This window comes from Jaculus jaculus, chromosome 8, assembly GCF_020740685.1.
Source record: "Jaculus jaculus isolate mJacJac1 chromosome 8, mJacJac1.mat.Y.cur, whole genome shotgun sequence".
NCBI lineage: Eukaryota > Metazoa > Chordata > Mammalia > Rodentia > Dipodidae > Jaculus > Jaculus jaculus.
Window position 1 is genome coordinate 141,267,202 of NC_059109.1, and position 16,115 is coordinate 141,283,316.

Consider the following 16,115-nt stretch of genomic DNA (forward strand, 5'->3'; position numbering starts at 1 on the left):
CATCTATCCTGTGGTCAAGAGGGCATTTGTTCACAGCAAGAATCTTTTACACCTGGTGTGGTGGCACACACCTTTAATTCCAGCACTCATGAGGCAGAGATAGGAGGATCACTGAGTTCCAGGTCAGCCTGGGCTAAAGTGGGAACCCAACCTTGAAAAAAACAACAGAAAAATAGAGGAGGGCTGGAGAGGATCCTGCTAGCCTGTGAAGCCTAAAGACCCATGTTTTATCTCTCTCTAGATTCCATGTAAGCCAGACGCACAAAGGTGAGGCAAGTGCAAGGTCACACATGCCCCCTAGGCGGCGCAAGCATCTAGTTTGATTTCAGTGGCTGAAGCCCTGGCACACCAATTCTCTCTCTCTTGCTTTCTCTAAAAAATAAAAAATAAGGGTTGGAGAGATGGCTTAGTGGTTAAGGCACTTGCCTGGGAAGCCTAAGGATCCAGGTCCAATTCTCCAGTAACCACGTAAGTGAGATGCACAAGGTGGTGCATGTGTCTGGAGTTTGCTTGCAAACAAACTGGCGTGCCCATTCTCTCTCTCTCTGCCTCTTTATCTCTCTCAAATAAACAAATAAAAGGCCAGGCATGGAAGTGCATGCCCTTTAATCACAGCACTCAGGAGGCAGTTGTAGGAGAATTGCTGTGAGTTTGAGACTACCCTGAGACTATATAACGAATTCCAGGTCAGCCTGGGCTTGAGTGAAACCCTACCTCGGAAAAAGAGAGAGAGAGGACCCCTAAAAGCAGGATTCTGTGCAGTTGTGAGCGTAATGGCTGTGACCTGCCTATGGGTCTTACTCTACCCTAGCCTGACCTGGAGCTCCCTCTGTAGTCTCAGGGTGGCCTCAAACTCATAGCGACCCTCCTACCTCAGCCTCCCGAGTGCTGGGATTAAAGGTGTGCGCCACTACGCCCGGCTCCGAGGGAGATTCGTAAAGCAGTTAAGAAAATGGCAGGAATGACGTCTAGAAAGGAGATCTTGAACGATACAACTACTATGTCCAGACGAAGTAGCGATGGGAAAAGTTCGCTATGCAAAACTGGCCCTGCTGGACATAGGAGTGGGAGAGCAGACAGGAACCGGAGTTTGGGAACGGTTTCCGCCCGGAACACCAAGCAGAGGACCGGAACAGGTGGGGCGGAAGTGCCGCAGTTAGCAACAACTTCGCGCTTCTGCCCGCGAAGTCCGAATCTGTAAACCTCCAGATCCGCACCCTGCTAGCACCTGGAGCCAGTTTTGAAAGGCTCCTCGCCGTGACAAGTGAGCTGAGAGCGGCGGAGGGCCTGTCTCGGGCTCCTTACCCAAGCGGTTCGTGGTCGGCTGCGGTGTGTGGGGCGGGGTTGGTGCGTGGGCTGGAGCTCTGGCTTCAGCCAGTCTCTGCGGGCCGCGCTGCGATCTGGGGCGGCGGGCTCCTGCGCCCGCGTGGTGCACCTAGTGGCGCGCTGGGTTGTCGCTAACTAGGGCGTAGGGAACTAGGCTTCTCACCTGTCAGTCCCAGCTTGTAGTGGAGACGGAAATATGGGGAAATTAGGGGGCTTGCTGAGGCCTGCACGAATTTGCATCCCAGGATTCCATTTTGCTGCTTTGACTGTACATGGATACCCACCAGGATTGAGTGGCGCTTGGTCCCTGGCTAGCAAGGAAAGGAGAGCAGGAGGCGCAGCACTCCATTCTGCAGTGTATTGGCACAGAGGTGCTGCTAAGATTTTGTAGTACTTAAATTGTGCCTGCTCGTGCGGCCATTTTAGGAGCCACATTCGGTTGTTTTTTTTTTCCAGAGCGGGATGGAATTGTGTGGGCAGGAAATCACTGACTTTGCATCTTTACCTCACACTTTCGTGGGATAGAAAATAATAGGCTTTCCTTGTGACTCCCCCGTAAAGGACTTTTGGAAATGACTGATTACAGACTCGTTTTTCCCATGTTTGTACTGTAGGAATTCCTGCAAAGAGCAATGCTGTGTTCCAGTTAACGGAAGTGTTTGAAGCCCTGAGATGTTCAGAGCAGTTTTTCTCAGTGACCTAGTCTACATCTGTGTCCTCCTGAAAACAGGCTGATATGCCCAAAATAGTCCTGAATGGTGTGACAGTGGATTTCCCTTTCCAGCCCTACCAGTGCCAACAGGAGTACATGACCAAGGTTCTGGAATGTCTCCAAAAGGTAAAGTTGCAGAGCCTAGGGCATTTGTTCTAGGAATAGCTCTGTAGCAACCCCTTCAAGCAAGCCTCTCCTGCAACTCTACCTCCATCCATTCCAGACAGGTTCTGCATTCTGGTGTCACTAGGGCTCCTAGGTGGGGTAGGAGAGGCTCTATCATATAAACAAAAGATAGATTGGAGAATGCCTTGGGGCCCTCTCTGAATAGGTGACATTTGAGCTGAGGCCAGTGGGTGGGAAGTGACCATCTGTGGTCTGGAAAAAGGGCTTCCTTGCAGAGGGCCAGGGGTATTTGAATCTTAGGGATGTGCATGAAGATCAGGGGAGGCTGGTAACTTTCTATTGGGTTTCTTGGGGTGCTCTCTTATATCCTGTACACTCCTTTCCCAAGTGTCTTGCTCAGGCTCCCATCTGAGATCTGGAATATAGGACATCAGATTCTGTTTAGATAGACAGGGTGAATCCCTGGATCCAGAATTGCAGTATAGCTTACAACTTCCTAATTGAGACTTGACACCTAATTAGTCATATTATTATTATTTATATTAGGCTGAATATATTGTCAAAATTTGTTTTTGTTTTTGATTTTCAAGGTAGGTTCTTAGTCTAGTCCAGGCTGCCCTGGAATTCACTATGTAGTGTCATGCTGACCTCGGACTCACAGTAATCCTCCTACCTCTGCCTCCTGAGTGCTGGGATTAAGGGCCACCACGCCCAACTATTACTGTCAATTTATTATTATTTATTTATTTATTTGACAGAAAGAGGGAGGGCGAAGATGCGCCAGGGCTCCAGCCACTGCAAATGAATTCCAGACACGAGCACCCTCTTGTGCAGCTGGCTAACGTGGGTCCTGGGGAATCAAACCTTGGTCCTTTGGCTTTGCAGACAAACGCCTTAACAGCTAAGCCATCCCTCTAGCCCTGTCAAATTTTTAGTAATGCTGTGTTTACTGATAAGGACTGACAACCTGTGGCCTTTAAGGCAAGAATAGAAATGTCATATGATCTAATCCAGGTCCATGGGGCTTTTGCCACCTGTGGGTGAGCTATGTATCCCACATTTCCCTGTGTTTCTTCCCCCACCCATTCCCAACTCCATTCCACATTTCTTTGTGTTTCCCCCTCCCCATTTCTGACTCCATTTAGAGAGTGAATGGCATCCTTGAGAGCCCTACAGGAACTGGGAAGACACTTTGTCTCCTCTGTACCACACTGGCTTGGCGGGAACACCTCCGGGATGCTGTTTCTGCCCGCAAGATTGCCGAGAGAGTGCAAGGGGAGCTTTTCCTTGGTCAGGCCTTATCATCCTGGGGGAATGCTGCTGCCACTGATGGAGACCCAATAGGTGACACTATTCTTGTTATTTCCTGGTCTCTAATGGGATGGTAGTGAAGGGGTGGAGTCTGGAACAAGGCCAGCCCACATGGGTTTCCATTGTTTCTAGAACAAAGTTAATTAAGCATCTCTACATCATTTCTCACCATTCTGAGTATAAACCTGAAGTAAGAGCCTTTTCCAGGAATTAGGGTACCACAAGGTCTCATACCATGTCTGGTGTTGGGTTCATGGGTGCCTGCAGGGCTGAGTTAGCTCAGTGCTGCCTGTATAAACATTTATGACAATATTACCTCGTCATCACCCCTTTACTTTTCCTCCTCTCTGCACAGCTTGCTATACAGACATCCCAAAGATTATCTACGCTTCTAGGACCCACTCACAGCTAACACAGGTCATCAGTGAGCTTCGGAACACCTCGTACCGGTGGGTTGTTAGCAGGCTCACACACTACTTCAAAGTTACCATGTGAAGAACTTGTGGAGCTAGGTTCACAGTGTGTGTATGTGTGGGTGATCAGTGTGAGATGAAGGCTGGCTGGCTCTGACTCCTTTTACTTGTGAGAAAGAAGCCTTGAGCTTATGGTTGTCTTTTGGCTGGTGCCTGCTTGCAAGGCTGTGGTGGGGACCAACAGTGGCTCCCTGGGCAGCTTTGCTCATGAAGGGAGGATCATCTGCCTTTTGCCAAAATCCAGGTGAGTCTTGGTGTTCTGCCATGGTTCCTGTGTAGGAGGACTTGGAAAGTAGGTTGCTTTGTCCACAAGCCTACATCACATTTCAACCATTTTATTCCCTGTGTAGTCTCAGGGTGGCTTCAAACTCATGGTGATCCTCCTGCCTCTGCCTCCCAAGTGCTGGGAAGAAAGGCATGCACCACCACGCCCCACTGTTTTCTCTTTTGTCAGGCCCAGGATATGTGTGCTGGGCTCCCGGGAGCAGCTGTGCATTCATCCAGAGGTGAAGAAGCAGGAGAATAACCACATACAGGTAGGCTCTTGGACACCTCTGTGTTCCAGAGGATACTAAACCCTGAAGCTGTATTTCCTGCTCTAGTGGGCCATGGCTTAAAGTGTATGGGGAAGGTGGACAGATGATAGTTGCTGGTGAGGACCAAGGGCCAAGGGTGGGCTGTTTCTTAGCCACCCTAGCTGTGTGCTTTGCCTTTCTTCCTACAGATACACCTGTGCCGCAAGAAGGTGGCTAGTCGCTCCTGTCATTTCTACAACAATGTAGAAGGTAAGAGCAGCTCATTGAAGCTGCTCCTACTGGCAGGTGTACAGCAGAGTTGGGGTGAGGTGTGGGCAGCCTTCTGGGGTTTAGTTCACCAGCCTGTGGGACAGATTGTTCTTGGGTACTATCTTTGGTCTTGAGGGGTCACCTGCATTGGTATTACATGCAGAAAAGCTCCTGGCTGGCCCTTGTCTAGCACCTCAGAACTGGCACTCAGGGAGGGGGTCTTACTATCTCCAGATGGAGGGCTCTGCACCTGACTCAACTGTGCAAACGGGGCTCCTGCTGAGCCACCTGCTTTACTTCTGGGAGCCTGGTGCATTCCTGACAGCCAAGATTTCTGTCTTGGTAAGAACCAAGTTCCAACCAGTTACTCAGTTGACAATATCCCACAGGTGGTGTCCACAGCTGGAGTGTTGAGCACATCTGTTTCCCTCTGAATTTGTCCCATGGCTTTCCTTTTGCTGACTTGTGTCAGGGAAAGCTTCTGATGTGTCCCTCAGAGTTTCTCATAACCTGAAGGGTCCCACATCTGTAGTGCTGGGTATGTGACTGGGGTGCTTGGGCTTCTGTGGGACTAGAGTCCTCTCTGTATGTTGTCATAGAGTTGGGTCTGAGATTCTAACACAGAGCAGGAAGGCTCAGAGCTAGAGGCCCTAGAACACTCAAGTCCTTAACAGTATGAAAGCTGCTGTCTTTGATGTTTGTTGAGTATCCAGTATATTAGAGCTGAGACCTTTGCACCTGCTGCTGGTCAGGACAGAGGCTTGAGCTTAGGGGATGGGATCTCCTATCACACAGTATCCCTGTTCTTTGCCTCTTGAAGAGACATGACGGGAGCATGGCCTTTGACAAGGATCCCAGCTATTTCTTGCTGTCTTTTTCACCCCCTTCTGGATCTTATTTTATTTATTTACTTGAGAGAGAGAGAAAAAAAAAAAATAGGTGTGCCAAGACCTTTAGCCCACTGCACGAACTACAGATGCATGTGCCACCTTGTGTATCTGGCTTTATGTGAGTACTGGAGAATCGAACCTGGGTCCTTTGGCTTTGCAGGCAAGTACTTTAACTGCTAAGCCATTTCTCCTGCCGTCTTTTTCCCCCCTTTTTTTGGTGGGGAGTGGATTTTTGTTGTTGTTGTTTTCAAGGCAGGGTCTCATTCAAGCCCAGTTTTACCCACAACTCACTTCAGCTCCAGGCTGGGCTTGAATACATGGTGTTGCAGTCAGGTTCACATTGCTGGTAGAAATCACCCAACCAAGAGCAGCTTGCAGGAAAAAGAGGTTTATTTTGGTTTACAGGCTCAAGGGGAAGCTCCATGATGGCAGGTGAAAACGAAGGCATGAACAGAGGGTGGACATCACCCCCTGGCCAACATAAGGTGGGCCATAAAAACAGGAGAGCATGCCAAACACTGGCATAGGGAAACTGGCTATAACACCCTTAAGTCCACCCACAACTATACACTACCTCCAGGAAGCTTCAATTTCCAGTTGCCATCAGCTGGGGAACCTAGCATCCAGAACACCTAAGTTTATGGGGGACACCTGAATAAAACCATCACACATGGCAATCCTTCTACCTCAGTCTCCCAAGTGCTAAGATTAAGGGCATGCACTACCATGTCCCACTTCCTTTTTTCTTTTTCTTTTTGGTTTTTTGAGGTAGTGAATTGCTGTAGCCCAGGCTGACTTGAAATTCACTATGTAGTCTTAGGGTGGCCTTGAACTCACAGTAGTCCTCCTACCTCTGCCTCCCAGGTGCTGGAGTTAAAGGTTTGTGTCATCTTGCCTGGCCTTGGCTTCATTTTTAACTTAATTTAGTTTAATTTGAGAGAAAGAGGCAGAGTGAGTATGGGTGTGTCAGGGCCTCCTACCAGTGCAAGTAAACTCTAGACACATGCATCACTGATGTATCTGGCTTTACACGTGTACTGCGGAATTGAACCTGGGCCATAAGACTTTGCAAACATCTTTTTTTTTCAAGGTAGGGTTTTAGGCTGACCTAGAATTCACTATGTAATCTCAGGGTGGCTTCCATCTAACTTGTGGTGAACCTCCTACCTCGGCCTCCCGAGTGCTGGGATTAAAGGCTTGTACCACCATGCCCGGTGTCATTTTTTTTTTTTTAAGAATTATAAAACTTTATTTTTTAAAAATACTTATTTTTTATTTACTAGAGAAAGAGAGAGGACAGGCATGCCAGGGCCTCTAGCCACTGCAAACAAACTCCAGATGCATGTGCCACTTTCTGCATCTGGCTTATGTGGGACCTGGAGAATCAAACCTGGATCCTTAGGCTTCACAGGCAAGCGCCTTAACCACTAATCCATTTCTCCAGCCCCAGATTCCCTAAAACTTTATTTTTTAAAGTTCTTGCATTACAAATTTGAAATCTGAAGAAAGTCCTTCTCTTACCCCACCAAAAGAGTTCACAAATATGGACTACAGGGAAAGTTCCTCATCTAAAATGATAATTGTTAGCTAGGTAAAAGATGTCACGCACAGGCATTATTCCAACCTTCAGTGGGCAGTGCATCTCCTCAGGCAGCCATAGTACTGTGGCTCTCCATCCAGAATTTACAGTCCAATTCCTATGCTTAACTGGGAAGGGAATGTATGTGGACCACAAGGGGAAACACTATTCTGAATCTTTAGGTTCTCCACTTGATTTGAGGTGGATTTTTCCTGTCTTGTTGATTGTTTTGATGCACAGTTGTTATTATTCCCTTTTGCTTTTGAACAATAATGTAAATGTAATGCAAACTTTCTTTGTATATAGCACGATATTGGCAAGTGACCCCTGATGTCCAAATTCACTGGTTCATAAATTATTGAACTTTCATTAAGTATACCCCATTGCGTACTTCAGTTTTGATTCCATAAGAAGAGAAAGGATAAAAAAAAAAAACAAAAAAAAAAACATGTAGCTGGGCGTGGTGGGTCACCCTTATATTCCCAGCACTTGGGAGGCAGAGGTAGGAGGATCGCCATGAGTTTGAGGCCAAGCTCAGACTACATAGTAAATTCCAGATCAGCCTGGGCCAGAGCAACACCGTACCTCGAAAAACAAAAACAAAACAAAACAAAAAAATCTCATAATAATCCAACAACCCTCCTGTCATAGCACAGCCAGTTCCTAGGAACAGTTCATAAGGTTGGATTTGCTGGCTATCCAAATAAGTCCTTTGTTTAACTTTGACCTGCAGCCAGTATTCACTGCAGACTACGGACACATCCTCAAAACCATAAATGGACACAAAAAGCAGGAGGAGCCCCACTAACATGCTAGGGCCTTCATCACCTGGGAGCTCTGGGCAAGTACCACAGGAAATGGGGACTTGTTTTTTTTTTAATTTTTTTTGTTTATTTTTATTTATTTATTTGAGAGCAACAGAGAGAGAAAGAGGCAGATAGAGAGAGAGAGAGAGAGAGAATGGGCGCACCAGGGCCTCCAGCGACTGCAAACGAACTCCAGATGCGTGCGCCCTTTTGTGCATTTGGCTAACGTGGGTCCTAGGGAACTGAGCCTCAAACCGGGGTTCTTAGGCTTCACAGGCAAGCGCTTAACCACTAAGCCATCTCTCCAGCCCTGTTTTTGTTTTTTGAGGTAAGGTCTTACCGTAGCCCAGGCTGACCTGGAATTCACTATGTAGTTTCAGAGAGGCCTTGAACTCACAGCAGTACTCCTTCACCTGTCTCTGCTGGGATTAAAGGTGCACTACCACACCCAGCATTGTCATTATTTTTCTGTCCTTGCTTGTGAGAGACTGCTGAGTACTCTTTGTGATTTCTTCCATTTGTGGGTGTTGTGTTGTCTAAAAAGTGTCTTTCTCCTTACCTTGCTCATCCCTCTGTTTATAGCCCTCACGCCTGGGTTCTTCCCTCACCTGTTTCTTGGCCTGTGTTTGCTTGATGCACTCATTAATTACCACTCCTCATGCTGGTCAACCCCTGTCCATAGCCCTTGAAGAGGTGGCTGCAGGTGCCCCTTTGCACTGTGCCAGAGGGCACTCGTGCAGTTCCTGTGGGATCAGCTTTGGCCATCTTTCCACATTGTGCGGATTTGCACTTTGGAGTCTATAAGTTTTAATGGTCTGCCTCAGTCCTCACAGGTCCTGAAGGCTGGGGAAGGTTTTGCTCACAGCAGTGGAGGCCCCACTGGAGAGGTTACATATACATGCCTTGTGAGCCATGAATGTCAGGCCTCAGGCTCCTGTGGCAGAAGGGTGGGAACATTTCAGATGGTTTGACAACCCTTGCCTCTTGTGTCTCCTTTCCAGGTCTCTGCGCTTGGTCCTAGGAGCTATAGATCAGACCCACCCCCCCTTCCCCAACATACTTGGCTTTAGCTGTCTTAACTGTTTGGCCTTTAAAAGGGTTGCCTAGCTGTAGATCTGCATGTCCTTGCTGCTCTGACAGGCTGTGAGATTTTGTCTCCAGCAGTTGGGTCAGTCCTGGCTGTCTTTAGAGTTGTCTACAGCCCCATAGGGGCTCAAGAGGAAGGAAAGCCTTATGCTTTTGGGAAGAAAGGAAGGGGAAGAGCTGGAATGCTTGCCCAGGCTGACCTGTAATTCACTATGTAGTCTCAGGGTGGTCTTGAACTCCTAGCAGTTCTCCTACCCCTGCCTCCTTAGAGCTGGGATTAAAGGCATATGCAACCACACTAGGTTCTTACTTCTCTTTGTTGCCTCTTTCCATGCATTCCTTGCTCAGCTCTGTCCAGGAAGTGTGGCAAGCTAGGTTCTGCTGCAGTGTGTGCCAATTGGCTGGTTTGTTGCTATGGCACTGCTGAGGGCTATATTCTTCTCCTACCTGCCTTGTTATCTGTGCAAGCATTTGCAGAGAGGTCCCTCTCCCTCAGCCCCTCTCCCTGCCTTCTTCCCTCTTCCCTACTTCCTTCCCTCCTCCTTATCTTTGTGTGTTTTGGTCTCTGTAGAGTATGGCCTTAGTCCTGCTCCTCAGGGGCCTGACACTTGCTTGTATGGGTATGAAATAGCCAGAGAACAGAGTTGTGGGGGGGATCTCCCTGGGTTTCATGTATGGCTATCCGAAGACTCTTGGCTACTTGTTATTAGAGGTCCCTGGTCCTACCCAAAGGGCACAGCTCAGGTTGTTAGTAGCTCCCAGGGCATTCCCGTGGCTCCAGTTTGGAGGCCTGTGCTATGGAGGAAAGCCTTTGAAGAACTTTTTGCCAACACAGGTTGTGCCATGAGTTACTGTCCTGAGGAAGGGGATGGACCATCAGGCAGCAGGAGGTCTCTGCCTGGAAATACCCCTCATTGTGCCTGTTCCCTGCCCTGACCTTTAATTTTTTTTTTTTAATTTATTTGAGAGGGACAGACACAGAGAGAAAGACAGATAGAGGCAGAGAGAGAGAATGGGCGCGCCAGGGCTTCCAGCCTCTGCAAATGAACTCCAGATGCGTGCGCCCCCTTGTGCATCTGGCTAACGTGGGACCTGGGGAACTGAGCCTTGAACCGGGGTCCTTAGGCTTCACAGGCAAGCGCTTAACCGCTATGCCAGCTTTTCTTCTTACGACAACTGTGGGTCCATTTTGATTTGCAGGAAGCTAGAGGGAGTGGTACTGCTTTATACAGTCTATGGGTATGATAACAAGCTATCAGGCTGTGGATTCCTGCCCACTCCACCCTCAAAGACTGGGTGCTGTGGCAACTCCTGTAATGTTTTGGAGTGACTTGGGGTGAGAAGTTGCTCTGTGTTGTCTTATTGCATAATGGCCCTTCTGTCCTGGGTGTCCCTTGGAGTCATGGGACAACTGAATGGACCCTGCGTGTGTATGTACTTACTCTGTCTCTCATCTGCAGAGAAAAGTCTGGATCAGGAGCTGGCCATTCCCATCCTGGACATTGAGGACCTGGTCAAGAGTGGGAATAAACACAAGTGAGACTTTTTCCAATGACACCATGGCTGCTGTGTCCTTCCATGGTAGACTGTCAAGATGTGGGAGGCACAATACATTTCCTTTTCTATTTATGCAACTAACAATGTGAAAAAGTAGTGTTTAGGAATATAAAGGAAAAAAATATGAAACCATCTCCCCATTTTGTTCCTTCTGGCCTTCATCCCAAGGTGACTGCTGTGAACAGTCTATAGAGGTAGAAACACACACATGGCTTTGTTCATGCTTATGCTTCAATTTATTTTTATTTCTTGTGATAGGGTCTCACTCTAGCCCAGGCTGACCTGGTGATCTCCTACCTCTGCCTCCTGAGTGCTGGGAATAAAGGTGTGCACCACCATGCCTGGCTTCAAAAGTTCTTTTTCCTGGGCTCGAAAGACCCTACCTCAAAAACCCAAACAACATATTTATGTATTTATTTGTGTATGTGTGTACACGTATGGGTGTGCCAGGGTCTCTTGCCACTGCAAACCAATACCAAATGCTTTGCTACTTAAAAAAAAAATTTTTTTTTAAGGTAAGGTTTCACTCTAGCTCAGGCTGACCTGGAATTCACTATGTAATCTTAGGGCAGTCTTGAACTCACAGCGATCCTCCTACCTCTGCCTCCTGATTGCTGGGATTAAAGGTGTGCGCCACCATGCCCGGCGCTTGCTGCTTTTTGCATCTGGCTTATGTAGGTCACTTGGGAATTATACCAGGACCAGTACTTTGCAAACAAGAGTCTTTAACCTCTGAGTCATCTTCCCTGTCTTCTCTAAATGTTCTATTTATTTATTTATTAACTTATTTGAGAGAGAGAGAGAAAATGGGTGGTGCACCAGGGCCTCTAGCTACTGCAAACATACTCTAGACATAATGCACCACCTGGTGCATCTGGCTTTATGTGGGTACTGGGGAATTGAATTTGGGTCCTTTGGTTTTGCTGGCAAGTGCCTTAACTGTTAAGCCATCTCTCCAGCCCTAAATGTTCTTTTTGATTTAATGCATCATGACTTTTTATGTGGGTACTTGAAGCTCAGCTCCCTTCTGAAGACAGCAGATCTATCTATATATATTTTTTTTTGAGAAGGTCTCATGTATCCCAAGCTGTCATTGACCTTGCTATGTACCTGAGGATGATCTTGAACTTCTGAGTCTCTTGCCTCTACCTCTGAAATCCTGGGATTATAGGCATGTGCCACCACACATGATTTTTGTGATGCTGGCACTTGAACTCGGGGCATTGTGCATGGTAGGCAAGCACTGTGCCAACTGAGTTACATCTCTAACCACTTTAAGAGTTTTGAAACAGATGAAACATTCACATAGTTGAAAACACTAATGGGCAACAGCTCCTTCCTGAGACCCTGTGTGTAGGATGAGGGCTTCTCCCTGGCAGAGGTCATAGTGGCTCATGTGATGGTCACATCTTCACATCTTTGTGGGCTCTTAAAGCATCTTCTCTCTCCTTGCTCCTAGAGTATGCCCATATTACCTTTCTCGGAACCTCAAGCAGCAAGCTGATATCATCTTCATGCCGTACAATTACTTGTTGGATGCCAAGGTGAGGAGCCAGTGGTTGCTGATTTCCAGGTTGTCCTTGGGCTTGACTGACTGATCCTTGTTGGTTTAGGCCCTCATAGCAGCAGGTGTGGGCAGAAGGCCTCCCTTCTGTCAGTGATCAGAGGCTCAATACCTGGCTAGGTATAGTTGTGAACAGCCTAGAGCCATGGTTTGTCTTGAACAACCTGAGCATAAGAAGGCTGACAGGAGTAAGTAGAGCCCAGGCTGTAGCCTCTGGGCCAGTGCCTGCCCTTGGTCTTGGACAGCTCAGCTCAGCCTCTTTCAAATCAGACCACAGGAGATGCAGATGACATAGGAAAACCGACATCTTTCTGTCTTTTCTGGTAATAGCTATTAAGAATATGGGGCCTGGTCCTCAACTGGGACAGTTACACCAAAGCTGATAAGCTGATTCTATCATTATTATTACTATTACTTGGTTTTTTGAGGTTGGGTCTCACTTTAGTCTAGGCTGACCTGGAATTCACTATGTAGCCTTAGGGTGGCCTTGAACTCACAGTGATCCTTCTTTCTACCTTTGCCTCCCAAGTGCTGGGATTAAAGGTGTATGCCACCACATCCACCTTGATTCTAATATTTACATGGAAACTTGCACAGTCTATAGCTGTGAAGAGCTGAGTTGGCATTCACTACAAAACACAGGATGGCAAGTGTGTGCTTGTAGCAGTTCAGTGGAATGGATAGAGAGCCCTAACAAACTACACAGGTGGCAGTTTTATTTGAGTGAAAGAAAGAGGCAGAATGGGCACGCCAGAGCTTCTAGCCATTGCAAACCTCAGATGTGTCACCTTATTCTGGCTTACATGTGTACTGGGGAATGGAACCTGGGTCCTTAGGCTTAGCAGGCAAGTGACATAACTGGACTAAGCCATCTTTACCCACCCCCCTTAATTTATGTGTGTGTGTGTAAAATATATATATTCATTTATTTTGTTTAAGAGGGTGAAAGAGACAGAGAGAGAGAGAATGGGCACTTCGGGGCCTCCAGCCACTGCAAACTAACTCCAGATGCATGCACCCCTTGTGCATTTGGTTTACATGGGTCCTGGAGAATCCAACTGGGATCCTTTGGCTTTGCAGGCAAATGCCTTAACTGCTAAGCCATCTCTCCAGCCTCCATCTGCCTTTTTTTTTTTTTTTAATTGAGATAAGGTCTTGCTTTAGCCCAGGCTGACCTGAAATTCATTATGTAGCCCAGGGTGGCCTTGAGCTCACTGCGATCTCCTATCTCTGCCTCCCAAATGCTGGGATCAAAGGCGTGCACTACCACACCTGACTTGGTTTTGTAAAGCCCCAAGCTGCCTTGAATTGCCTCTCTGCAGCACTTTGGTTTTGGCACACACATGACAGGGCAATTCAGAAGGGAAAGATGTGATTAGGTTTGTTTTCAAAATATAGTGCTAAAATAGGTGAATATCCACTTGGAAAGGATGAATATTAGTTCTTCTCACTATGCAAATCAAAATGTATAAGCTGAAATGGAAAGTTCTCCAAGTAACAGGGAGGTCTTTGCAGCTTTGAGATAGGCTAAGATTTTTTCTACTGGCATCTTTTATCCTTTAACTCACTATCCTCCTGCCTCTACATGCTGAGTGTTGAGATTAAAGATATTCACTCCCATGCCTGGCTTGAAGCTCAGACCCACATAGCATAGATATAAAGAAAAGATTAGCTGACCATGGTGGCACACATGCCCTGGGTTTGAGGTCAGCTTGGGCTACAGTGTTTTCCAGATCAATGTGGGCTAGAATGAGACCCTGCCTCAAAAAGACGAAAAAAAAAATATATATACATATATATATATATATATATATATATATATATATATATGATCAAAAGAAAAAAGAATTAGGAAATTTAAGGTGATTACAAGGCAAGTCATAAGACTAAAGAGATGGTTTAGTGGTTAAGGTGTTTGCCTGCTAAGCTTAAGGACCTGGGTTCAATTCCCTAGTACCCACGTAAGCCAGATGCACAAGGTGGCACATGCATCTGGAGTTTGTTTGCAGTGGCTGAAGGCCCTGATGTGCCCAGTCTCTCTCTCTCTCAAATAATTTTTTTTCCTTTGATTTTTCAAGGTAGGGTCTCACTGTGGTTCAGGCTGACCTGGACTTAACTATGTAGCCTCAGGGTGACCTTGAACTCACAGCGATCCTCCTACCTCTGCTACCCGAGTGCTGGGATTAAAGGCATGCACCACCACACCTGATTTCAAATATATGTATTTTTAAGTACCAGAGTCGGATCAATGGGAAGTTCCACCTGGCTGCTGGTATGCAGATAGTGAAACAGCTCTGTAATTACAGTGTCAGTGGCTCCACCCAAACTGCAAAGACTTAGGTGAATACTGGCACTGTAGCTTATTTACAATTGGTAGAACTAGGAAGCATATCTTGATGTATTCTACAGTAGAAACTACAAGTAGACTGAAGGAAGCTCAGGCAGCCATGGCTGCATCCTGGAGAAGGTAATGGAGAGGTAATAGTTACATAGTGCACATGTCTCAAAACTCAGCTGTGCAGCTGGGTGTGGTAGTTCATGTCTAATCCTAGCACTCAGGAAATTGAGGCAGTAAGATCACAATTATCAGGCCAACTTGAGCTAACTAGTGAGACCCTATCTTTTTTTTAAACTATATGTACATATTTACTTATTTGAGGAGAGAATGGGCACACCAGGGCCTCTAGCCACTGCAAATGAACTCCAGATGCATGTGCCACCTTGTACATCTGGCTTACATGGGTACTGGGGAATCGAACCTGGGTCTTTAGGCTTCATAGGCAAGTGCCTTAACCACTAAGCCGTCTCTCCAGCCCAAGACCCTATCTTAAAAACTAAACCAAGGACTGGAGAGACGGCTTAGCGGTTAAGGCACTTGCCTGTGAAATATGAGGACCCAGGTTCATTCCCTGAAGGCCATGGCACACTCATTCTGTTTATGTGCCCCTCTTTCTCAAATACTTTATTTTATTTATTTGAGTGCAAGAGAAAGAAGCAGATAGAGTGAGAGAGAGAGAAAGAGAGAGACGGGCATGCCAGAGCCTCTAGCCCTGCAAATGAACTCCAGATACATATGCCATCCTCTCTTTTATGTGGGTCCTGGGGAATTGAACCTGGGTCCTTTGGCTTTGTAGGCAAGAGCCTAAGTGTAAGCCATCTCTCCAGCCCTCTCTCTTTCTCAAATAAATAAAATGAAATTAAAAACAAAACCAGGTCAGGCATGTTGGGTGTGAGTTCAAAGCCAGCCTGAGACTACATAATAAATTCCAGATCAGCCTGGGCTAGAGTGAGACCCTACAGCAAAAAACCTAAACAAAAAAACAAAGCAAAAAAAAAGCCAAACCAAGATAGCTAGAGAGATGGCTTAATGGTTATAGGCACTTGCTTACAAAGCCAGATGGCCTAGGGTTTGATTTCCTAGTACCCACATAAAAAATAGATGCACAAAATGGTACATGCATCTGGAGTTTGTGTGCAGTGGCCAGAGGCCCCGGCATTCCCTACCCCCTTTCTTCTCTCCCTCCCTCCCTTCCTCTTTCTCTCTCTCTTTCTTTCTCTCTTTCTTTCTTTCTCCCTCCCTCCCTCCCTCTCTCTCTTTCTTTCTTTCTCTTTCCCTCGCCCCTCCCTTTTCTCTCTCCTTGCTATTAAAAAAAAAAAAAAAGCCAGGTGTGGTGGTACATGAGGCTTAGGTAGGTTTGCCATGAGTTCAAGATCAGCCTAGGCTGCAGAGTGAGTTTCAGGTCAGCTGGGCTAGAGTGAGATCTTGCTTCAGAAACAAACAAAAAAACACCTCTTGTCCATGGCACGTGCTCTTTGTGCTGTGTGTGAGCCATCCCACAGGAAAGGTGACCACAAGCATGCTTTGGTCAGGCTTTGGCAAGCGTTGTCAGATTGCCTTCC

At 46.9% G+C, this 16,115-nt stretch overlaps 1 protein-coding gene across 6 annotated transcripts in view; it reads left to right on the top strand.

The window, feature by feature from the left end:
- The first annotated feature begins 1,155 nt into the window (after window positions 1-1,155).
- Window positions 1,156-16,115, top strand: part of Rtel1 (regulator of telomere elongation helicase 1) — a 56,387-nt gene continuing 41,427 nt past the window's right edge. For all 6 annotated transcript variants that reach the window (XM_045156341.1, XM_045156342.1, XM_045156346.1 and 3 more), the window contains exons 1-8: window positions 1,156-1,312; window positions 1,941-2,164; window positions 3,310-3,508; window positions 3,831-3,924; window positions 4,403-4,484; window positions 4,673-4,733; window positions 10,555-10,630; window positions 12,111-12,195. In XM_045156341.1, the coding sequence (XP_045012276.1) occupies window positions 2,063-2,164; window positions 3,310-3,508; window positions 3,831-3,924; window positions 4,403-4,484; window positions 4,673-4,733; window positions 10,555-10,630; window positions 12,111-12,195 (699 nt within the window). In that variant the 5' untranslated portion in view covers window positions 1,156-1,312; window positions 1,941-2,062. The remainder of the gene's footprint in view (window positions 1,313-1,940; window positions 2,165-3,309; window positions 3,509-3,830; window positions 3,925-4,402; window positions 4,485-4,672; window positions 4,734-10,554; window positions 10,631-12,110; window positions 12,196-16,115) is intronic.